This window comes from Crotalus tigris, unplaced genomic scaffold (assembly GCF_016545835.1).
Source record: "Crotalus tigris isolate CLP2741 ecotype Arizona unplaced genomic scaffold, ASM1654583v1 scf7180000018371.15429387391:27106975, whole genome shotgun sequence".
Classification (NCBI taxonomy): domain Eukaryota; kingdom Metazoa; phylum Chordata; class Lepidosauria; order Squamata; family Viperidae; genus Crotalus; species Crotalus tigris.
In genome coordinates, this window is record NW_024096970.1 from 6449537 (window position 1) to 6474655 (window position 25119).

A 25119-nucleotide genomic window follows, 5' to 3' on the forward strand; every position below is an offset into this window, starting at 1 on the left:
GCTTCGAGCAGCAATGTGTGGTCTTAGCTGTTTCTTCCTTTTAACTGCCAGTGGGGGTATGAATTGATTGGGTGGGAGCTTGGCTGTGTTTCATACCCTCACTGGCAGTTAAAAGGAAGAAACAGCTAAAACCACACATTGCTGCTCAAAGCAAAAGCTAAAAAAACACCAGCCTGAAATGTACGAAGTACTTCCCCCATCGAAAGTTGCCAAGACACTCCAATTTTACGTGGGAGAAAACACGAACAACCAACAGACCTACATATATATACTATATATATCATATATATATCTTATAGATATATATATATATATATATATATATATATATATATATTGGATAGCAAGCTTGGTCTGAATTGAGGGTTTCAAGAGTAACTACTTTGCCAACCCAAATCCATTTTTTTAGCACTGTAAGCTGTCCAGAGTCACCTTGTGGTGAAATGGGCAGCAAACAAATTTAATAAATAAAATGATAAATTAATCCAGGATAGCAGTGGAGTAACAACAGTATTAATAAGGAAACAAATGGGATTGGCTAGGATAGTAGTGGATTAACAATAGTAATAATAAGGAAACAAATGGGATTGGCTAAGCATCGCTGTAAGGATTTAAATGAAGCACAACAAAGATTCTGAGAATTACAAGAATTTCTGATATGTTTATCAGGGTTTTCTTTTAGACAAACAAAAGCTTCTTGCTGATTTATTTCATTGCATAGAATTCAAAAGGTAGCACCATCTTTTTGCACTATTAAATAAAAATCTCCAAAATGTTCTTCTAAAAGCTTGTCTATATTAGAAGCTGATTTTAATTAAATATAGTTTTTATAGCCAGAAGGGATATTTCTTCTATATTCCTCAGAAGGAATATAGAAGGACAATCCCTAAAAATATTGTACTTTTAAAAAAGAAAAATCGGTATAGAGAGCAAACTGCAAAAATAAATGGATATCAGAGTTATTCTTACATTTGATCTTCATAGTCCTTTTTAAATATTTACTTTACTTTACTCCTCTAATGGAGTACTTTCTATTTTCCATCAGTTAAAGGCAAGCTACAGACCTGATGATCTGAATATTTAATTAGTGTTTTTAATTTTTTTCTGTATATTTCCTTATATCAGTGCTGTATATTTAGCCCATGTTTTGGTGGGGTTTAATGTTAGGTGAGATACAAGCTTCTCATACGCAAATAATTCCCATTTCTATTGGTAAAACCAATTAAAAGTTTAGAAAACAGGCTGAAATTTTACCACCAATATTTGCCTATCGTATTGCCAAGTTTCAGTGGTGTTTCCTTGGGGAGCAGAGGGACAGAAATAAATAGCTTACGTGGGTTGCCTGCAGCCTGTGATTGCCTTTTCTTTGTTTAGATCTGAGTAAGGTGCATCACATTTGTTTACCAAACACATTTTCTGTAACTCTGCTTGCCAATTATAACCAAGTTCCAGTCTTTGATTTAGTTGCATAACTAAGCATGGATGCTACTCCAAGAATTTCAAACAAGATATGAAAATTATACCCTTTAAAATAGCTTTCCTCAACTGGTTTGTTAGACTAAATCCTCATTGTCTATTGAACATATCGGGAAGATTCTGGTTTAAGAAAAACTGATTTTTAAGAATTAAAAATACCTATGTGAACAATACATAACTATATGACATATCGACTATAAAAAGAAAGTTGATAGGTGGATCAGATAGGCCTAGTCAATTCAGAATCATTCTTGTGTCAGACATAGATGCAGCCTAATTTATTTCAAATAAATGTTATGAGATCCTGAACTCAGAACCAGCAGGTTCTTCTAAATAGAGTTAAGAATGTGGCATAATAGTTACTAATGTACCTGAACTGTGAGTCAGGAAGTTGCTGATTTAAATCTGTGTTTCACATTTGCCACCAATTTAGCAAATGATTTGAAGAAAGCTAGTCTCTAAGTGTCATCTTTTTTGTGCACTGATGCTGATGTTCCTTTGCCTTACCACTACTATTAATAGTACTTTATTAAATCTACAAAATTGGTTATAGTTTGCTACTACCCAACTTCTGGGGTCGTATGCAACTTCTGCTAGCGTGGGTACATCGGAAATATAAAGAAAGTGATTTTGTTGATGGTATGTTGATTTTGTTGATTTTGTTCACAAATCTGGACTAATTTTTCCTTTTTTTTTCTAGAAAGACATCAGTAGGTCGTATTAATCTAATATACTTCCTTAGTCTGGTTTGCACTGCAGATAAGGAAGTTAGTGTCTTCCAAACACATTGCAAAATAAGAAATATATTTTTATACTTTTTTCTATTTTTTTCTTCTGTTTCTTATAAATTGAATTAATTGAGTAATTTGCTGGCCAGGAATTATTTCTTGTTATTTGAAATATATTACCTGCATTGTTTTCATGCTTAGGCAATCATACTATAGGTAGAAACATAAAATTGGATTACTTAATTTTGTTGCTTCCCTCCCTTATAATTTTGGAATATTGTAAAGTGGTATATGCAAGACTGTCTTTCAAAATGTCCTGGAGACTTCGCTTAGTTTAAAACAAATTGGCTGAACTGAGATAGCAAAGGAAAATAATGTAATAGTGGTGCTTGCAATGTCTGCCAATCCATTTTTCTAATCAATATGCTGGTTCTAATTTTTACAACTCTATAGAATAGAATCTAATATAATCTATAATCTATAGATTATAGATTATCTCAAGTGCAGTACTGTAATGGTATATAGAAAAGACCTTGATGATAATAATAATAATGATGATGATGATGATGATAAAGTTGGAAGGGACCTTGAAGGTCATCTAGTCCAACCCCCTGCTCAGGCAGGTAACCCTATACCATTTCGGACAAATGGCTGTCCAGTCTCTTCTTAAAAACTTCCAGTGTTGGAGCTTTCACTGCTTCTTGAGGCAGGTTGTTCCACTGGTTAATTGTTCTCATTGTCAAGAAGTTTCTCCTTAGTTCTAGGTTGCTTCTTTCTTTGGTGAGTTTCCACCTGTTGCTTCTTGTCCTGCCTTCAGGCGCCTTGGAGAATAGGCTGACTCCCTCTTCTTTGGGGCAGCCCCTGAGATATTGGAACACTGCTATCATGTCCCCCCTCGTCCTTCTCTTCGTTAAACTAGACATACCCAATTCCAGCAACCGTTCCTTATATGTTTTAGCCTCAAGACAGGAGGAAGAGCTACAGATTGTGTGTGTGAATATCATATGTATGTGTGCGTGTGTGTATTAAGAATTCTGATTATAACAGTAAAATCTAATACAAACTAAAATTTAAGAGAATAGAAAAAAAGTAAAAAGTGCAAGAAAAAAAGGAAAAAAGAGAGAAGAAAAAGTAAGAATACAATAAAAAAAGGAAAAAGAAATATGTATTCCAATCTTCCATCCAACAAGTATGAACAAATTTAGTGACTGTTCAAACCCTCCAAGGTTAGAAACAATTTATCACTTCATCCCTTATTCTATCCCTTATTTATAGGCAAATCCATAAAACGCCACTTTTTCAGTCTTAGTGTCAGCAGGAAGTCCATAAAAAGTTGTCATAAGTAACAACATGTTTTATTTTAACCGTATGCAGATAATTTTAATTCATTCAAATATTTGATTTCATTTCATCTTTATCCTATCACACAGAATTCTTCAGGTCTTTAACAAATCTCTATGTACTATAAACTTTTATTGTAAAAGTTGCTATATTCAAAATTTATCTGGACCCTTAATCTGTTTATACTTTCTAGATTTCTTATTTAGCTTTTTGTTATTATTTCAAAGTTTTGACAAGTTTATGATTAAAATATTCTTTCATTTAGGACTGAGTTTTTAGAAAATGAGTTTAATGAGCTTGGTGTCCTTTAAAAGGTGCTGACTATGTGAGGCAAAATGGCTATTCCTTTTGTCTTCCAGCGCAGAAATGTACAGGAGATTGCTGTCCTGTGATCTCTTGTAGGGAACAACTGTCAGGAGCATACGTGGATAATCTCATGTCTTCTCCTTATCCAGAGGGATTTCAAGGAACAGATCTATTTACTGGTTCCTTGGTCTTTGCTGGAGTCATTGGCTCCACTTTTGCAGAGATGTCTTCAGTTCACTATTCCTCCCCCATATATTAAACAATAATCAGATAAGAGGCAGTTGAGTCCACAGAAGATATGAGAGAATGGCAAATGTCTCAGAAGGGACCCCCTCTAGTTTGTTGGGCTGTAAGGGTGAGGAAGGGGAGATGTAATCTCAGAGTTGCAAGATTCTATTAAGGGCTGTTTTCCTGTCATCCCAGCTTATCTGATGTTTCTAGGAGGTGATAAGTAAAGCCCTTTCTATTCTTAGGCTTTTAAACAACTATTTTAATGTTTTTATATCTTTACTCTGATTTATTTTAAAACTGGTTTTACTTTGCCGTTATATATTATATATATTATTGCTCTCTTGTTATAGTGGCTTTGTATAGGTTTTTGTTTGTTTTTAATATCCATGTATACAGATTAGCAAATTCTGGTTACTGAATAGTTGAAATGTATATCAAAACAAATATTAGTAAATATCTTGTATGAGGGCATTATGGTAGAGAAAATTAACTTTTTAAAATTTGATTTTCTTGAGAGATGAAAAGGAACATTAACAACAGATTTAGTCAAATAATTTCTAAGTAGCTGTTACTGTGAAAGATAGATTTGATTAATATTGAGACTCCAGAATTCTGAACGGGTCAAATCCTGAAATGGTTCTTTTGTGTTCTAGGGTTCCAACCTGACAGACATTTCGACCCAGCTTTTGCTTCAAGGAAACTTACTAAAAATCTCAGCAGGAAACATCCAGGAGAGAACATTTTTTCTTTTTGATAACTTGCTCGTTTATTGCAAGCGGAAATCCAGGTGAGTGCACTGTCTATGTCTGTTGCTCAACTTTCTTAATAATAAATGCATGGAAATAAATGTTTCATGTTGTTTCTGGATTAAAGAGAAGTGAGCATCTTTTTTTTCCTTCTAATTCTTATGAAGACTCATCTTACATCTTGGGCTTTAGGGCTCTAAAGGTATGACTTTAGCAAAGAAATGGGCAATCTTACCTTGGCCTGGGATTCTAATTTTTGGGGAGAGGGTGGCTTCAACCACAGGGATGAAGCTGAGACCAAGTTTTTATTTACAAAATGAAGGAGTCTAGGATTCCTTTGTTTTGTTGTTGTTTTAAAATAAGCTTTTATTTACAAAGGAGGATTCTGTGGGGTCCTTGGCGCTCTCTGAGCTGGGTAGTTTTCTTGGAGACATTTCATTATCAAACTAAGTATAGCATCATCAGTGCTAGTGTCCTTGGTGGTTTCTTTATTAGGTTGTTGCTTATTGTTAGTTTGTCTGCATTGGTAGTTCCTTGACTGAGATATTGTTTACTTAAGAAGGATTCCTCTTTCTTTATATACTATGATAAGCATATTCCAATGATATCTCATGTATCCCTCTTAAAACATCAAGAAATATTATTTTTTATTCTATTTTTTCCCCCGCACTCATGATCAAGGAGGACTTGGGGTTAACAGTTCAGAATGTAGGTTGGAGTTTAGAATGGCCATATTCTTGTGTTGGAATTTATTTTTATTTATTTAGAAAATGTATACAGCTATCCATTTAAATACACAATATGGTGGTGAGCAACCCATCCAAAAACAATACAAAAATTCATAACCAATTAAAATATTCAATACAAGAAACAAATAACTGAGACACAAACGCCATGGCCCTAATACTTGGGGAGAAAAAAATAAACATCCTCTGGAAGGCTAAGAGAGTCGGGGCCATGTGAACCTGAAAGCTGGAAGCTGGTGGTGCATGGCAGGAATTCTCTGTAATGAAAGTGGGCCACATAATTGGAAAGGACCTTAAAACAGGTGAGTTTGTAGAAGCAAAGTGAAATTAGGCATGCAGGCAAAACTGATTTGGAGACTCTTTGAAGCTTGAGGTGACGCAACATGTGAATTAAAATGTTTTAGGCATGAAAACCTTTTAGGCAAAAAAAATGAAGCAGCAATAATATCACTAGTACTACATAATAATTTATAAATGTAATATTGTCTCTCTCTCTCCCTCCCTCCCTCTCCCTCGCTCTCTCTCCATCATTCCCATGAAAGTTATGACAGCCTGCAGATGCTGTTTAAGATTTATATAATACTGTAGATTCCTCAGTTTTCATATTCATTTTCCTTTTGCTTGGGGAAGGTGGGGAAGTAGGCTTGATTGAGATCTGAAAATAGGTAATCATCTGATCTGATGGGCCATCCAAAAGGCATGTTCCCCTCCTTGGGGAAGGCATGCATCAGACTAATTGGAAAGAATCACCCCATACCATCTAAGATTGGGGATGGTAGCTCTGGATCATCCTGCTAGCGTCATTCATGCTGTCTCCTTTCCTTTCAAGTGACATTCAATGGCAGGGCATGGATTGGGGTAAAGCTAATTATGTTGGTGATCTGTGGGATGAGTTTTTGCCTGATTTATCCATATTCTGAAAGGAATTTAAGAGCATCCTCCTTTAACGAGGAAGGACAAAGCATGGGTGAAACAGAGCAGTAGTAGTAGAAAGGGAAAATACGTACTCAAAATCTCTGTAGGTCCTGTTAGCAACAGAATAGGCTAGAGATTCTTCATTCTACGGTAACCTTCCCTAACCTAGTAATCCTCTTTCATATATGCCATTGATTCCATGTGCTAAGCAAAAGCATCTCTTACTCTTTACTAGTAAATCTTGACTTCCTCCTCATTCATTGGAGTCTTCCTGAGTCTCTCTTTGTCAGCCCTTTTTTTTCCTGATTCAGTTTAGCAGTTTGGATTAATAAAGCCCCTCCCTTTCTGCAGGCAGTTTTCCCAGAACACTGAGTTCTGTTGCCTTTTGAGAGAGTGCTCTTGTTTGTACAGAACAGGCATCAGTGAGAAAGTTTTCTGCAGTTTGGCTTGGAGATCGATATGGCAGCTCTGACACTTTCAGTTCCCCAAAGAATTTGTGTTTATATTTCCTGTAATTCCAAAGCAAGCTCTGTCCAGAATATGATTTTCATTAAAAATAGAGGAGTTTTCTGCATGCTACCTACTATTTAAGAGATATATTTAGATGTAGCAAGGCTGCTATAATTTGGGATGGTTTATCTTTCTCTCTGCTGTTTAAATTCAGTGCAGAAAGAAGCTGAATATCTACCCGCTTGCTGGAACTGATTAGGATCCGGCTTCAACAAGTGACTTACTAATCAGCTACAATGTTCAAATATAGGACTTTATAACAAGTTAATATAATTAAAAATATTTAATGTCTACTATAGCTCAGACAGTGCTCTATAATAGATGTATGCCTAGCCTGGTATTAGAATTACTTTTCCATGCTGCAGCCCCAAAGATCATGGTATATATAGATAGACTGGAGCCAAATTTACAGGATTATTTCACCGGTCTTTTGATTCATTGTCAGGTGACCCCAAAAGAGGGTAGCAGTATTTGAGGGAGAAAAGCCACATTTTCTTTGCCTATGCAGTACAGTTACATACAACTGAAACAATATACTTTGATGAAGTGTTTTGAGAGATTGGTAAAGGACTATATGGTTTTATGCCTTCCCCCTACATTTGACTCATTACAATTTGCCTATCGGAAGAACCACTCTGTAGAAGATGCTCTTTCCTGTGTGCTTCATCTTAGCTTGGTGCACCTGGAGGGGAAGAACACTCATGTGCGAATGCTGTTTGTTGATTTTAGTTCAACATTCAATACAATGATTCCTCAGCATCTGGTGAACAAACTGGACCTATTAATTTTAATACTCCTTTATGTAATTGAATACTTGATTTTCTTATTGTGCGAGTTGGAAAGAAAGTTTCCAGCTCCGTCTCCTTGAGTACGGGTTCCCCAAAGGACTGTGTCCTGAGTCTGCTACTGTTTGCCATGATGATCCACAAGTGCTGTGCAGTCTGCTACAAATCACATTGTGAAGTATGCAGACAACATAGACATGGTGGATCTTATCCGGGATGACAGTGAAGTTGCTTATAGGGAAGAGGTGATGGACTGGTGCAATAAAAGTAATCTGGTTCTAAATATTGATAAAACAAAGGAGATTATTGTAGATTTTAATCATACTCCACTCAGTATCAAGGATGCAGCTGTAGAAGTGATCAACAGTATTAAGTATCTGGGGGTGCAAATAGCTAACAAGCTCCACACCTCATCCTTAGTGAAGCGTGCAAACCAGCATCTGCATTTCCTGCATCGGATGAGGAGAGCACATCTTTCTCCTTTGTCCTGGCCACTTTTTACAGAGGCACGATGGAGAGCATTTTAACAAACTACATCACTGTCTGGTTTGATAACAACAGTTTGATAATAACAGATAAAAAGTCCATACAGAGAAGACCTCTGAGAAGATCATAGGAAGCTCTCTCCCTGATATTCAGGATGCTGCTTATAAGTGCTATGTGCTTAGAGCTCAAAGCATTGAGCTTTATGGTCTGTTTCTGTTGCTTCCCTCTGGGAGGAAATTTCGAAGTATTTCTAGCAGGACTACCCCTGTAATACAGGGGTCCTCAACCCCCGGTCCGCAGACTGGTACTGGGCTGTGGCATGCCAGCAACTGGTCCACACAAACAAGTAATGCCCCATCCGTGGGATGCAGGCAGCACACAAAACCACACCTCTTCTGGTCTGCAGAAAAACCTCTCTTGACGGAACCATTCCCTGGTGTCCAAAAGGTTGGAGACCTCTGTTGTAATAGCTTTGTTCCCTATGCCATCTGTCTAGTAAACTCACAAGATTTGTTTCTCTTCCATGCACATGTATATCTGAACTAGACTGTGTTGTTTCTCTGTGTCATATAATATATGTATGTGTTAAGTCCTGGGAGCGATGGCAAATGAAGAATACACATGTTTCTGGAACAACTCTTTATTGTGCTTATTTCAAACTCCAACAACAAGCAAAGGCACACAGGCCTCCTTTTATACGTCCCCATTCCCCGGACAAAATGGCGACATCACTAGGCACTTTTCGTGCCTTGCGCATGCATGCTTGGTCGGCACCACTCAGTCTGGTCCCGGGCAGCTTTTGCAATTGCCCGGGAACCTTGCAATGTCCCAAGCCTGCATTTGCAAGCTCAGGACACAACAGTATGTATATGCACAATTCTGTATTTATTTGTTTATTTTTGTCATATTTATGTAGTGTATATATGAGGTGGTGATCCTTTGAGAGATGATAAACACACTTTATCGTAATGTATGTTGATTAGGGTACATTCAAAGTGACAATAAAATTTCTATTCTATTCTATTCTATTCTATTCTATTCTATTCTATTCTATTCTATTCTATTCTATTCTATTCTATTCTATTCTATTCCCTGCCTGCCCCACTCCCTAATCTAACCCTAAGAGGATCATCTTTAATTGACACATGATAATTATTAATCAAGTGGGACAGCAAAAACAGAAGCACACAATCTATAATATTCAAAATCTTTTTTTACACTTAGTAGATCAATCCGAACAGTTCAAGTAGCTATGAAGATTTCTGTTCTGCCCTAGCTCAGCTTTTGGATCCTTAGGAATGCCTATCCAAAGTAGTAGAAAGAAGGGCATGCTTACATTTAATGTCACATATTATCTATTAATACTTGAAAGGACAAAGGTAAAAGGCTTGTCAGAACCTTGGACAGATCTCTGTGAAGTTTGCAAAATACTGTAAACTCTTCCAAAACAATAACAACAACCAAACAAAAACCCAAGCAAAGTCCTTGATCTCAAATGCCTATAGAGATTCTCAATCATCCAGGTCATGCAAAACATCCAAAGATGCTTTTTCAAGAGGTAACTGGATTTTCTTTGTTTTTCTTGAAGACATTTTGCTTCTCTGAAAAAGCTTCTTGGTGGAGAAGCAAAACATCTTCAAGGAAAACAAAGAAATCCAGTTGCCTTTTGAAAAAGCACCTTTGGAACTTGACCCAAATGTTCTTCATAATTATTATGTAGTCTCTACAGCTTTCCATTTTTGAGGAAGACTGTGGAAAAGTCAATTTGCAGTTGATGATAGCCCTGGAGAAGTGGATTTTTTAGATTTTTTTCAGTCAAGTTTCAGGCCAGGATTTAGTATTGAGGCAGCCTTAGTCATGCTGTAGATACCTGAGATGGAGCTGAGATAGTGGTGGTGCATTTATCATGGTACTTCTTGATTTCTCAGTAACTTTCAGTATCATCATAGTGGTATCTTTCTAAGCCATCTCCATGTATTGGGAATAGGGACCACTGTTTTACAGAGGTGGTCTTCCTTTCTCTAGGGCTGATTTCAGTTGGTGTTTATTGGGTGAAAGAGATTGGTCCCTAAGTCCCTCCTTTGTGGGGTGCTGGAAGGTTCTGTCTTCTCTCCCTTTCTTTTTAACATCTACATGAAACAGCTGAGTGAGGTCATCTGCTAGTTTAGAGTATCATCAGTAGGCTGATAACCCCCAGTTATACCTTTTGACACCAGGCCGGCTGAATGAGAATGTTGACCCTGTCTGGAGCTAGGCAGGGTGTAAATGGGGAAGAACTGCCTCTGACTTTTTCCTATTAAGGCTGAGTAACTGTGTTTGGGGCATCCAGATCTAGAAAAACTTTGGAGGGGGTAGCACTTTCCCAGTCAAGAGTAATGTGCAATCTGAGGGACCTTCCTGGACTCAGATTGGACTATTGGTCCAATGAACAGTTGTGTCCACCAGGAACGCCTTTACACAGCTTTGTTTGGCATGACAGTTGCACTCTCCTAGAACAGGAAACCCTTCAGACATGCCTTGACCACCTCACAGCTTGATAAATATAATGCACTATATGTGGTATTGTTCTTGAAGACCATCTGAAATCTGTAAACTTTATTTATTAAACTTATTTATAAAATTTATATGACTGACCATTTTAAAAGAAAACTCTGGGCAGTCCACAGTTACAGCTAGTCCAGAAAGTAGCAGTGCAGGCAGTGATGGGTATGCCTCAGCATGCCCATATCCCACAGGATGAAAGAGTGCCAGTTTGTTTACAGGTGCATTTCAAGATGCAGTTCATTACCTAGAAAGCCTTACACAGTTAAGGCTTGGTTACTTGAGGGACCACCCATAATATCTGCTAGATGATTTGATCAAACAGGGTTCCTTCAATTAAACATTGCTATCTACCTCAGAAGTGCACCTGTTTTGCCATAATATCTGTCCTCTGAAATGAGGTCCCCCAAAGATCTGAATGAACCCCTCCCCCATCCTGCAGGTATTTCAGAAGATTTTGAAGCCCTGGCTCTTTGCCCTGGCCTTTGGTGAAAAGGATTGAAATCCTCCTTCTGCATGCTTGATTTTTGCTGTTGCCTGTGTTTTGCTTCTTTTGCTTCTTCTTCTTTTACTTCTTTGTTTTTATCATTGTCACCTACAGTGATGTGCTGCAATGGTATTAAATGTTGATTAAGAAAATTATGTGCACGAGTTTATGGTCTACTTGTGTGCTTCTCAGAGGCATCTTGACCAACCTTGAGGGAGAAGATAATGCTGATCTACATTGAGTTTGATCCAGCAGAACTCTTATTATTCAGTTCTTACGTGTTCTCTACTTTTAGCAGCAGCAACATCCAGAGTCTCTGCTTAAACTGAATCTTCTCAGGATCCTTTTTTGCTTGACCTTTGAGAACTTTTGTCTGAAATCAAATTAAACAACCAAAAAACAAAAGCAACTGAGGGATGGGCAAAAACATAAATCAATACGATACAAGCATACATACTTGTACACATACTATACATATATAACTAACCACCCTAATATTACTATGGTTTCAGATCTTATCACAAAGATGCGTTGTATTTTTAGTTGCCAACTGTTCCTTTACCATCTGTCATTATGTGCCTATATCGTTCTCTTTATAAAATACACCTCCACAACAGGTGTATGACACAGTATTTATTTTTCGTGGTAACTAGTATAGGGAGTGGCATATATACTCCTATCCCCATCCCAATTTTGGGTGGCAGGATGCCTGTAAGAGGCAAGTTGTTGCATTGAAACTGTCCAATACATAATAAACATCCTTGTTCACTATGTATTCATTAAATACAGAGTTGCTGGGAAGAAACCATCTAAGCGTACTAAGTCTATCAATGGATCCCTCTACATTTTCAGAGGGCGAATAAACACAGAAGTTATGGAGGTTGAGAATGTGGAAGATGGGACAGGTAAGGACCAATTGATTTTTGTCTCAAAAGGACAAGGCAGTGATGTTCTGTTTTTGACTCTTAATGGAATTGTATCCACCCGTTTGGAAGTGATTTGGGGGATCTTCCTGGATTCACAGCTCTGGCTCAATTTACGAGGTGACGGCTGTGATATGGTTGCAGCATCCCATAGTCATGTGATCACCATGTGTGACCTCCTGTCTGCTTTCCCATTGACTCTGTTTGTTGGAAAACAGCAGTGAAGATTGCAAATGGCAATCAGATGACTGTGAGATACTGCAAGAGCATGTTTGTGAGCCAGTTGCCAAGTGTCTGAATTGTGATCATGTGACAATAGGTGTGCTGTGATGGCTGCATATGAGGACATATGGTAAATCTTTCACATTCAGCACCATCATAACTTTAAATGGCCACTGAGTGGTCGTTCAGTGAGGACTACCTATACATATTAATGTTGTTTATATTGCATGTGCATTTATTCCACAGGAGTTAGATGGTCAATAAATTTAAACTAATAAGCAAATTTATTATTTTTGAAGGTGTTATCTTTAGTTTAGGAAATGATTTTGAATGTTAGCTGCTCAGAGTCTTCAGGAATGGGTACATAAAAATTAAGTAAGTAAGTAAGTAAACAAATGAACAAGCCTACTTCATTTGTCAGAGAAAAATTAAGTTGTTTTCTTGGCAGGTGTCACCTTAGTTTGGATTGAATATCTGCATTTCTGCAGAACTGGTATTTAAATTCCAAGTCTCTGTTAATAAATTTAACTAGGCCTAGTAAAGATCTGGAAAATCCATCCCCAGAACATACAAAGCTTGGCAACTCTTTAACTTTGCTAGATTATAGTTAGTTGGTAGTTCGTTTTAGCGGTCCTAAGTCCTAAAATGTGTTAATTCAGTCACCAGATTAAGCCAAGGAGCTGAAAATTAATGTAGTCCAATCTGTACCAAGGCAAAAAGTATAATTGATTTTTAGTCAGTCTGAACTCTCTTAAAATTAAAAGTAGTTCAGATCAACTGTTCTCTTTCTGGTATCAGTAACAATTAGATGAAGCTGAAAGTTCACTGTATCACTTGATATAATAGATATCTTCTCATTAATCGCTCTCTTACCTGATTTTGGAGTACTCTCAGTATTATTTTCACAATTCCCCACTCAAGGTATTTCAGTGGCATGCAAGATAGGATCCAGGTTTCATTGGGTCTGTGGTCCAATGCAATGCCTAAAAATTGTGATGAAACTTTTGGAACCCTATCTAGCTGTCTCTATTAATTCCATTAAAAAAGGACAGTGGTGGAGCCCAGATTGAATTTATTTTTCTTTTAGGCCCCAAATTTGCACTCACATTCTTCTTGGTACATTTGTACTTTACAGCAGATTATCACAGTAATGGTTATACAGTAACAAATGGATGGAAGATACACAACACTGCCAAAAATAAATGGTTTGTCTGTATGGCTAAGACAGCAGAGGACAAACAGAAATGGCTGGATGCTATAATCAAGGAACGGGAACAAAGAGAAAGTAAGTTCGTGACTGGTACATTTTATATTTTAGGGACAAAAGTATATGGCCTGTATACATTTGCAGAAATTTTCCATCTAAAAAAGCAGCAGCTTATTTTCATTGTTATGGCAAATAAATAAAAGATGATAGTGGTGTAGAGGTATAATTTAAGCATCTACAATGTAGATTCTAGAAAGTTTGTCCCTTAAAACAGATTCAGAGATATGGAGCTCAAGTACTCTTGCATGTATAAAGTCACATTTGAGTTTATTTTGCACAATGTTTAAAAGTTTTATGGCTTTTGTTTTATAGGCATTATAAGTAAGTTTATTATTTATTTATCAAATTTATATAGCCACCCAACTTACGAATGTGATTCTGGATGGCATACAATAAAAACAGAATGATAAAACATATCTTAAATAACCTTTAGAAACAATAAAACATACATATAATAAGACCACGGGAGAGTGTTAAAAATTAATATGTAATAAAGCCTTGTTGCAGGCTCTTTGTTTCCAAAGGATCCCCAGGCCTGCTGAAAGATGTTCTAGAAAGGAATGTATATTAGTATTCCTTTTGCTAATTATGGAAAAATTGTAATCGTTTGTACAGCACACATTTAGTTAAGGTTCTGGCATTTACTACTATTATTAAACTCTCTTAAAACCTATTCCAGTATGCCATGAAGAACTGATCATGGATGCAATTCAAAGTGACAGTTACTCCACTGAAATTATGGCAACATTTTGGGCACTTGCCAACCTACTACAATCCTATAGTCATGTGGCCAAGATTTGTGATGCTTTTTGCTGGTTTCTGGCAGAAAAGCTCCATCCCATTCAAGGGAGTGGATTTGGATTTAGGATCAGGTGATTCATTTAACAACCATGTGATTCACTTAACAATCACATTATTTGTTTAACAAGTGGTGGAAAAAATGGTTTAAATATAAAGTCTGGTCCTATGATATTTCGACTTAGAAATGAAAAATATTCTCTTGTTTTTCACGCAAAATCATAAAAGCAAGCGAGGCAGTAGTTCCTGTTACCTGCTTGTCTACAGAGTTTATTTTTAAAAAAACACCACACACAAACTGTCGCCAGTTTTACTGTACAGTTATAGGAAATTCAAGCAAAACATTGGACTTGCTGGATGTTTTTTTCCAGTTCCCTACTTACAAGACAAGTATAGCACAAAGCAAAATGATGTGTAGCTAATTGCTGGTAAGCTGCCTGTTTGTATTTTATGGCTGTAAAGAGAAGGGTTGCTGATTTCCTCTTATATGAATAATAGCATTATCACTGCAACAACACATTAGTGAAACCTAAATTCAGATGCAGCTTGAATTTAACATAAGAGGATACACAAAATGCAAACATGTACACTAAAGATAAGCAGTCAAATCCAAACCAACTGTTGAATCAAGACCATCCATTAGGCTGCAGCATAGAAGATTAATTCAAGCCTACATCTAAGAGTCTAGTAAATTAAAGTTCAAAACTAAAGTGGTGCCAAATAAGACAGCGGAATTCAGGAGGGGTTGGATTGGACCACTTATGGGAATGCAATGATGCTAAGCTGCTGACGCACTTATAACTCCATTCCCCCCAGTTCTGTCTGTTGTTCTTTTTCATCAACAATGAAATCTTTGCAGTTCTAAATGTATCTTGATCAGCATTGCGTAAGCGTTTAGGGAGAATATAAATCAATTCAAACAATCAGGCATTTGATTGTTAATTGATTGTAATATTAATTTCAGCATTTCTTTATTTTCTTTTTAAAATTTTATTAGCTCGCTTAAGTACTCAGCATAGTGTGAATGAAAGTTTTAATGCAACAAAATGAGTGAGACTGACATGGCTTCATATATGTATACTTTGCATATCCAACAAACTAGCAGTGTAGTAGTTAAGGCATTAGGTAGAAACCAGGAGACCATGAGTTCTAATCCTGCTTTAGGCATAAAGCCACCTGGATGGTATTGGGCCAACTATTCTCTCTCAGCCCAAGGAAGGAAACAGTTTCAAACCACTTTTGAAAATCTTTGCCAAGAAAGGGCAGCGAGTTGTCCAGACAATCTCTGATAATTGGACACTGTTGAACAGAAGAAAAAATAATAATATACAACTTATAACCTTGTGTCACTGGTTGAGTTGGGCAGCCATAGAAATTGAATGAATGAATGAATGAATGACCTCAGAAGCATTAGCAATAAATGCATGTACAGTGAAGTAGATTAATCCATGTTGCACTTATATAACGTTTTTACTGTTTTTTCATATTTCTTTACCAACTTCCTTTCTCAATCTATATACTTAATGGTAAGGCTGATTCTGATAGAACTAACATTAAAAAGCATCAAATTAATATGAAACTTAAAATGTCTTGTGAAGTGTGAATTACTGAGTGGTAGTAATATGTCGTACTAGTATGTTAGGAATGTTAATATATTGATCTAGCACACAAAAATCAATACTTGCAAAACCAGTAGGAGTATCATTTTTTAAGAGAGCCTAATGGGTTTTCTCTATATAGGAGGAAGAGACAGAATGAGGGGAAGAAATGTTTCCTATGTAACAATCAGACAAGAGAGGCAGGAGCCCCAAATGGCTTAACGGATAGAGTAACAAACTTAAGAAGGATCCACCCTAATGGATCAGGAAGTTAAAAGTGGCAGCGGGAGGTTTATACTTTCAGCTCTGCAAGATTCTTCTAATAATGTATCCTTAAGTTATAAAGAAGAATTAGTTCATCTGCTTGTGTTCTCTGGTTTACCTGAGAGGGCTGACAATTGGAGATTCATTTATTTGTATAGAGGCAATTTCTATTTGTCATAGATAAGAATGAAATCAAGGAGGTTTTAGGCATGAATTCAAGATTTTATTGAACAGCAATTCCATCTGGTTGAGATACTTCAACAGCCAAGCCATTATCAGCATTAAGACAAAATGCTTTATGTTCAAACCAGATGAGTAAGGGATGCACTGCAATCTTCTGCTTATCTCAGAGCTTTGGGAATTTGATGATGTAGTTGCAAATTGAGAATGTGTTGAATTACACAGACTGCTTTCTATCCAAGTCTGACTTTGCAAATTACCTTTGGCAGAACTTGTCAGCAAGTGTTTTGGAGTAATATTATAGTATGGAGGAAAATGGCAATTGGCCAGAATGTCCCTCCCCCTGCAAATCATTTCAATAGAAATCTGATCATGAAAACAGTTCTGAATTGCTCTGGACATAATATTACACTTTCTCTAATTAGATCAGAAATTTGATGCGGTGTATTCAGTATATTTATGACTGACTTGGATGTGTTGTCAATGTACACAAACTTAGTTGTGATGGAAGTGAATGAAGCGCTTCCATTGAAAACAGATAAAAAAGAAGCTTCACATTCACCCTTACTCTACTTAGGAGAAAAGAAGTGTCTATTCACAACTGAGAAGCTGGTTTTTGTCTCTCTGTTTACAAAATTATTTCCACCAAGGAAAGGAAAATGTTTGTGATCTAGTTGGTATTAGGCCAACTTGTTTTTTTTTAACCAACTTTATCTGGGAAGTGTTTATGGAAGATTCTTCTTTTGTTTTCCAGGTCTGAAGCTAGGCATGGAGAGAGATGCTTATGCTATGATTGCTGAGAAAGGAGAAAAACTATATCACATGATGACGAACAAGAAAGTGAATCTTATCAAAGACAGAAGAAGAAAATTAAGCACTGTTCCCAAGTGCTTTCTTGGCAAGTAAGTGATTTTGGGTTTGAATGGGGCCTTTCATTCCAATTAACAGAAAGGACTGTGAGTTTTCTGTAGATGGTTTGTGAAGCCAAATTAAATGTGCTTTGAGGAAATTTAATTGGAAAGGTCTTTAACCTCTATTACACTTAATTTATTAAAATTAATCATTCATTCCTACATAATGCCCTTGGATTATGTAATGACAGCAGATTCTTTTGGATCTGGAAGACACATGAAAGCTATAGAAAAGGAAGAAATCAAATGCACAACAAACACTTATAATCTGAAAATAGTTTTGATAACTTACCTTGTCCTGCCTTCCTTCTCTCATCACCCTCTGTTTTTGCTCAGAAAAAAGATACTTTTGCTGTTGTTTTGTCTTATAATGTCAAATTTAAAATGTAGAAATAAAAATAGGGAAGTTGCCTCTTTTTATCAGTGGAGATAGGAAAAAGCCTACAATTTCTAGCCAGAGCAATATTAGGAAGTGATTTTTAAAAGTGTGAATGTTAGACTTGGAAAGACATAGAACTTAGAAGATTGTTTGTAATCCATGCAATCATGCAGGTGATATAGGTAAGGTAGAAATTTGATACATAAATGAATGAATAAAAACTGATATGTGCTAAAGATATTAACAAGAGGAGATTGGATAGGAGATCATCTAAAAGGGTTTTTCTAGTAATGAAATTCTGAATATGTGTTGTTTCCTTCTCATTTCCATCGATGTTGCAGCATAGCAATCAATTTTCAGATATTGGGCAAGAAAAGTGATGCTCTTTGCTACATGCAGGGCAAACCTGAAGAAAGGATTGGTATTTTTGACAGATGCAGATGTAAAAAACTTTTAGTTGTGATGGTGGCAGTAGCTGGACTTTGACAGGTCAAACAGCCAACTCTGTATATGCCCTGTGTTCCTCATCTATCACCTCAGTGCAACACTACTGTTACTTGCTGCCATTGCCAATCATTCTTCACATGACAGCTGCATTTTATGCACTGACAGAATTCACGGGACTTATCTCAGAGTCGGAGGTAAATCCCATTCTCTGATTCAGTCATTTGCCCTATAGGCACCAGGCCCAAGAACGAAGAATCACACATGGAGTTACGTAAGAGTAGTTTCCTTTATTGTTTTTCACCTGTAAACGGAATCTTGCCAAACTAAAACTGCTATTTGCATCACTAGAGATACACTCTGGGAATAGCTAGGGAGGAATTGTTTTAACTCTCTTTCTGCTAACCAAATGTTCCAAGGCCTGTTGTCTCTTTGCTTTCTGGAAAGCAGCCCCTTCCTCCTGAGATTCCACAGTACATTCTACCACAATTGGACTCCTCAAGAAACAATCACGGCACTGAGTAATACACCTTTAAGAATGTAATAGACCAAAACACATCTGCAGGGAAGATTGTCTAATTACTTTCATGATGAGAAAAGCTGTGCCAGGAAGATTAGGTACCATTCATGGGTCTAGATCAGGTATGTCAAACTGCCGGCCCGTGGGCCAATTGCATCATTCAGAGGCCGTGCCCACCCCAGCTCCGGCAAAGCAAAAAAAAAAAAAAAAAAAAGTCATGATACGTCACAACATGTCACATGACGCAGCAGGTTTGACACCTATGGTCTAGATACTGTCAGCATTAGTTCTGAGTTTGATCCACAGCATATTTTGAATGAATGGAAGCTATAATTATAGGCACTAGGTCATGAGGGATTTCCTAGTTGTTTTGCTGTGAAAGTTGTCTTTTCCAAATGTTCCAAATTCTTGTAGAAGTTGTTAGTTCCGTCTTGTAATAATCTTTCTTGAGGTGCATGAAATATTTCCCACTGTAGGTTACTTTTGTTTAGTACCAGCTTTAAAAATATCTCTCTATAGGGGAGCTTCCGGTGTGAGGCGACGGCGATGGCGGCTAGCTTTTAGCCGTCCAGCTGGGGAAGTGTCAGAGCCGCGGAGCGCAGCGTGCATCAGCTGGCCCGCGGCTCGGAAATCCCTTCCCGGGCAAAGGGAAGGGACAGAGAGTGCAGGGATAGAGGTAGAACCCCTGAACCCCCTCTGGATTTGTTTCTAGAGGGGGTGAAAGGAGTGTTCCCTCGGAGCTCCTGCTGATCTCCGCCTCCCAGCTGTTTTTGCTTCCTAGGAAGCAAAAGAAACCGCCGCTTCTATCTCCGTGTTTATAGCATTCTGGTGAGTAATTTTTAAACGGACGGAGCAGTTTAAAGGATTTTTTGTTATAATTTAGGTGTTTAATTTTTTTATTTTTTGATTTCTACTATTATTCCTCCTTTTTTTTTTTGTTATATTAGTGAAAGGATTTAAGATGGCGCTTTGAAAGTGTCGGAGTTTTTTTTTTCCTTTCTCTTTTGTTTTACTTTCCCTTTTTAAGGATTGGTTTTTGCCTTTACTTTTGCTTTTGGCTTAGAATTTTTTCTTTTGAATTGCTTGCTTTTTTATTTTTTATTCTTTGGACTTACTCTGGACTTTCAAGGACTATAGTTTGTCTCTTTTTAAAAATTCTTTTTCTTTTTTTTTTCCCTCCTCCCTTTCTGGCTGGAGGGGAAAGGGAAGTGACAATTGTGCTTTTTAAAATGGCTTCAAAGAGGCAGCAGCCTTCCTCAGTACCTAAGGTTATTTCTTCTCCTATAACTTCCACTGCACAGCTACAACAACAATCTAAACATGTACCACCGGCTCAGCCACCACCCTCCCCTCCTCTATCTGGACTTTCAGCACAAGAGGTTAGAGGCATAATGGGAGAGATTGTAGTTCAAATGAGAGAGGAAATGAATCAATTTGTCTCACAGATTAAATCAGAAATTAAATCTGATCTCAAAGAAGAGATAACGGGGATAAAGACTAAATTGCAAGAAAACAATAATGAATTACGACAAGATATACTGGCAGCTGTTTCAGGTTTGGCTACTGTGGTGGTTAAGCTCGATGCAAGGCTTGAGGAAGTGGAAGACAAAGTTGACTCTTTGGATGACAAAATTCAAGATGTGGAAAGGAAGGTGGACTCCTCACAAGAAGATATTTTGATGTTTCAGTACAGACAAATGGAGTATGCCCTGAGGATCAGAGGCCTCAAGGAAGATGTGAATCAAGATCTGGTGGAGGTGGTCCTTACTGATCTGGCGCTGGCCTTGGATATGGATAAAGGAGAATTACAGAGAGAAGTGGAAAAAATTTATAGGCTCAACTCCTGGATTGCTAAGCAGAAGAACTTGCCTAGAGATGTGGTGATTTATTTTACAAAGAAGTCCCTGCGGAATGAGATTATACAAGCTTTTTACAATAAAAGATTTCAGATTGCTGCCCAAGATGTCATCATTCTAAAGGAAATCCCATCCAAAATTTTAAGAAGCAGGAAAGACTTTGCTTTTTTAACCAATGAGCTTAAAGCTAGATCGATGCCATTTAGATGGGAAATTCCGATGGGTATTGTTTTGAGCCATGCTGGGACACGCTACAGATTGAACACAGTTGATAAAGCTAGAGACTTTTATACTTCGGTCCTGGGTGCAGGCTCAACCTTCATCTGGTCGGAAATCTCTGAGTGGCAAGGAAGTTGAGCAGCAATCTGAGGCATTAGATTTGGTTTCCGCTGGGATGATAGAAGCTGTAAAGCAACGCCAGACGGAGGTTAAAGAGCAGAGGATGACCCGTGCAGCCTATAAGCGTAAAGAGAAGGAGCAACGTAAAAAAGAGCCTAAAGAGAGTTCTCCTGGAAGTGCATCACCGCCGGTGGGAGGAGCAAGACCCAAGAGTTATGCAACACACGCAGCTCTCTCAGAGTTTGATGGTGTCTTCTCCAGGCTGCGTGCCAAGGGAGATGGCAAAGTTTTTGACCTGGAATGTTAATGGATTGAATTCTCCTCAGAAACGCAAAAAAATCTTTTATTATTTGAAGCAACATACTAATGATGTTATTTGCTTACAGGAAACTCATATTTTACTTAAAGATCAGAAATATTTAGTTAATGCTCGTTTGGGATCTCATTTTATATCTTCTGCTCCTGGGAAGAAAGGGGGAGTTGTTATATATGTTAAACAAAACCTACCAGCTTGTCTGGTAGAATCAGATCCCCAGGGGAGATATGTGATGATTGAACTTGGTATTTATGGTAAGAAAATACTTATAGTTGGACTTTACGCTCCAAATCAACAACAGGAACAATTTTATAAGCAGTTACATCAAAAAATAACATTGTTTGATTATAGATCAGTGGTATTAATGGGTGATTGGAATGGTGTCTTAGATACACAAAGGGACAAGAAAGGTTCCTCTCCTTTTCTCAAACAAGCAAGGCTACCTAAAGCCTTTTTTGATATGAAAGAAGACTGGGAATTAAGGGATTATTGGCGGGAACGTAACCAAGAGGAGAGAGACTTTACTTTTTTTTCTGATAGACACCAATCTTTTTCAAGAATTGACTTTTTCTTGATTACCACGGACTTGTATAATAAAGTAAAGAATGTAAAGATTTTTCCTAGATCACTGACGGATCATAGTCCAGTTTGGATGGAGCTGATTCAAGAGAAAGAGGAAAGAAGATCCTGGAGAGTTAATGAAAATTTGTTTAGACAAGAGAAGAATGTTCAAAAATTAAAGGAGTGTTTAAAGGACTATTTTGCTTTGAATATGTACAAGGGGACTTCAATGTCAATGGTATGGGATGTAGGTAAAGCATTTATGCGCGGTGTTTTGATAAAAATGAATAATTTTTATAAGCGAAATCAGATTCAGAAACGTAGAGAACTTGAGGATGAAATTAAATTAAAAGAAAGGGCTTTGATTCTAAATCCTTCTGATGAAAGTATTAAAGAATCTGTAAAGTTATTAAGGTCACAATTTAATATGCTGATAGCAGATCGAGCTGCAACCAACTTATTATTTATGAAACAAAATACATTTTGTAATGCTAATAAGCCGGGGAGATGGTTGGCTTATCAATTAAGAAAGAAACAGAGACAGAGAATAATAGAGAAAATAAATTACAAGGGTAAACTAGTTTCTCAGAAGGAATTAATTAAAAAATCTTTTTTGGATTATTATCAAAACTTATATAAATCTACTAATGTACAATTGTTAGATATAAATAAATATTTAGCTGAGGCAAGTTTTCCTAAATGACTGAGGATCAGAAATATGAAATTAATGGCTTAATTACTAAGGAGGAAATTGCCTCAGCAATTCAACAATTGAAATTAGGGAAAGCACCGGGTACGGATGGGTTAACAGCTGTTTATTATAAAGCTTTAATGGAGGAGATGATTCAACCATTAAATGATCTTTTTAATGGTATCTTACAGGGTTTAGAGATTCCTCCTTCATGGCGTAGTGCTTTATATCATTGATTCCAAAGGAGGATCAAGATCTTACTTTACCAAAAAATTATAGGCCTATATCTCTTTTAAATGTGGATTATAAGATATTTGTAAAATTTTGGTAAATAGGCTTATGAGGGTGGTGCATCATCTTGTGCATAAAGATCAATCAGGGTTTATAACAGGAAGGTATATGAAAAACAATGTTAGACAAATTATTAATTTATTAGAATACTTAGATAAGAACAACCAAGTTTCTGCAGGGCTCATATTTTTAGATGCTGAAAAAGCATTTGACCAATTGAATTGGCATTTTATGCTAAGAGTAATGGAAGAAATGAATTTTGGTGAAAACATATTACAAGCCCTTAAGGTAATATATCAAAAACAAACAGCACAACTTATTGTTAATGGAGGTCTTTCGGAGGTTTTAACAATAGAGAAAGGTACTAGACAGGGGTGTCCTTTATCGCCATTGTTGTTTGTTTTAACATTGGAAATATTATTGATCAAAATTCGAGAGTCTCAGGAAATTAAAGGAATATATGTTAATAAAAAAGAATATAAGTTAAGAGCTTTTGCGGATGACTTGGTTGTTACTTTGTCGCAACCTGATTATTCTGTAGTAAACTTATTACAGTTGATTCATCATTATGGCTTGGTCTCGGGTTTCAAGATTAATGTAAATAAGACCAAAATTTTACCTAAAAATATGTCTAGTCAGGAGAAGCAGATTTTGACTAACCTGACGGGTTTTGAGATTGTTAATAAGGTAAAATATTTGGGGGTGATGTTGTCTGTTTCTAATGTAAAATTATTTAAAAATAATTATGAAAGGTTGTGGGTCAGGGTACAGAAGGACTTGAAGAACTGGGAAAAGTTGCAATTATCCCTCATGGGAAGAAATGCAGTGATAAAAATGAATATTTTACCCAAGTTTCTTTTTCTGTTTCAAATGTTACCAATTTTGAAAAATGAGATTAATTTAAATGAGTGGCAGAAGGATCTTAATAAATTTATCTGGGCAGGGAAAAAGCCAAGGGTTAAGTTTAAAATTATGCAAGACTTCCGTGAGAGGGGTGGACTTAAGGTACCAAATTTGAAATTATATTATGATGCGGTGGTTTTAACACTACTCAGTGATTGGGTAAATTTGACAAACTCTGAGATACTTTATCTAGAGGGATGGGATTTACTTTATGGGTGGCATGCCTATTTAATATTCAATAAAAAATGGATTGGGCTTTTAAATCTCATATCTTAAGAATTTCTTTACTTAGGATTTGGAGAAAATATTATAAAAGTGATTTCAAAGTACCATTATGGGCTATAACTTGGCATGCGATAGAAGCAATAAAAAGAGGGGTTAAAATGGATATGGTGTCTTACAGACAGTTACTTAAATGGGATGGACAAAACTGGCAATTAAAATCACGGGAAGAGTTAGCACAAGAAAACTTTATTTATTCTTGGTTCCAATATAGGCAATTACTAGACAGATGGAAGATGGATTGTAAGGTGGGTTTTCTTAGAGAAGATGAAAATCTTATTAAGCAAGTGAAGGATTCAAGACAAACCCACATTAAGAGAATTTATGCGGTTTTAGTTGAATTGGATTCAGAAACGGAACTAATTAAAGATTGTATGATAAGATGGGCGCAGAATTTTGGTGAGCCAGTCTCATTGGACATCTGGGAAAATATTTGGGTGAGAAATGTCAAATTTACACAAGCACAGAACTTAAGGGAGAATTTTTATAAAATGTTTTATAGATGGCACCTTGATCCACAAAAAATGTCTTATATGTACCCTGACGTGCAACCTAAATGTTGGAGATGTGGTTATAAGGAGGCCTCCTATTATCATATTTGGTGGTCATGTAGAGAGATAAAAGCATTTTGGATCAAAATATGGTGGAATATCCAGAGAATTTTTAGAAGGAGGGTAAAATTTACTCCGCAATTATTTTTGTTAGGTATTGTTACAGATTGTGATACAAAGGAGGTTGTATTGATGTTAAATTTGATTACATCCGCTAGGCTGTTAGTAGGACAATATTGGAAGAAGGAATCCTTGCCTACATTGCAGGAATGGTTTCTTAAAGTAGCTTATCTGGCGGAAATGGCAAAGATCTCGGCTTTCTTAAAGCAACAAACGCAAGAGAAGTTTCTTGCTGTTTGGGATAAATGGATAAAATTTATACAATTTAGATTGGGTATACAAAAATATTATATAGTTTTTTCATAAGTTTTATTTTTATATATATTATAGATAATCTTTTTATATATATAAATATAAAGTTCTTAATTTAATTTTTATTTTTACTTTTTAAGCCTATATTCTGCT

At 36.6% G+C, this 25119-nt stretch overlaps 1 protein-coding gene across 3 annotated transcripts in view; it reads left to right on the top strand.

Annotated features, from left to right (window-relative positions):
• PREX1 (phosphatidylinositol-3,4,5-trisphosphate dependent Rac exchange factor 1) overlaps positions 1-25119 on the top strand; it is a 239229-nt gene that overhangs the window by 142871 nt on the left and 71239 nt on the right. For all 3 annotated transcript variants that reach the window (XM_039351244.1, XM_039351245.1, XM_039351246.1), the window contains 4 exons: positions 4736-4869; positions 12088-12203; positions 13579-13728; positions 17305-17452. In XM_039351244.1, coding sequence (XP_039207178.1) covers positions 4736-4869; positions 12088-12203; positions 13579-13728; positions 17305-17452 — 548 coding nt within the window. The remainder of the gene's footprint in view (positions 1-4735; positions 4870-12087; positions 12204-13578; positions 13729-17304; positions 17453-25119) is intronic.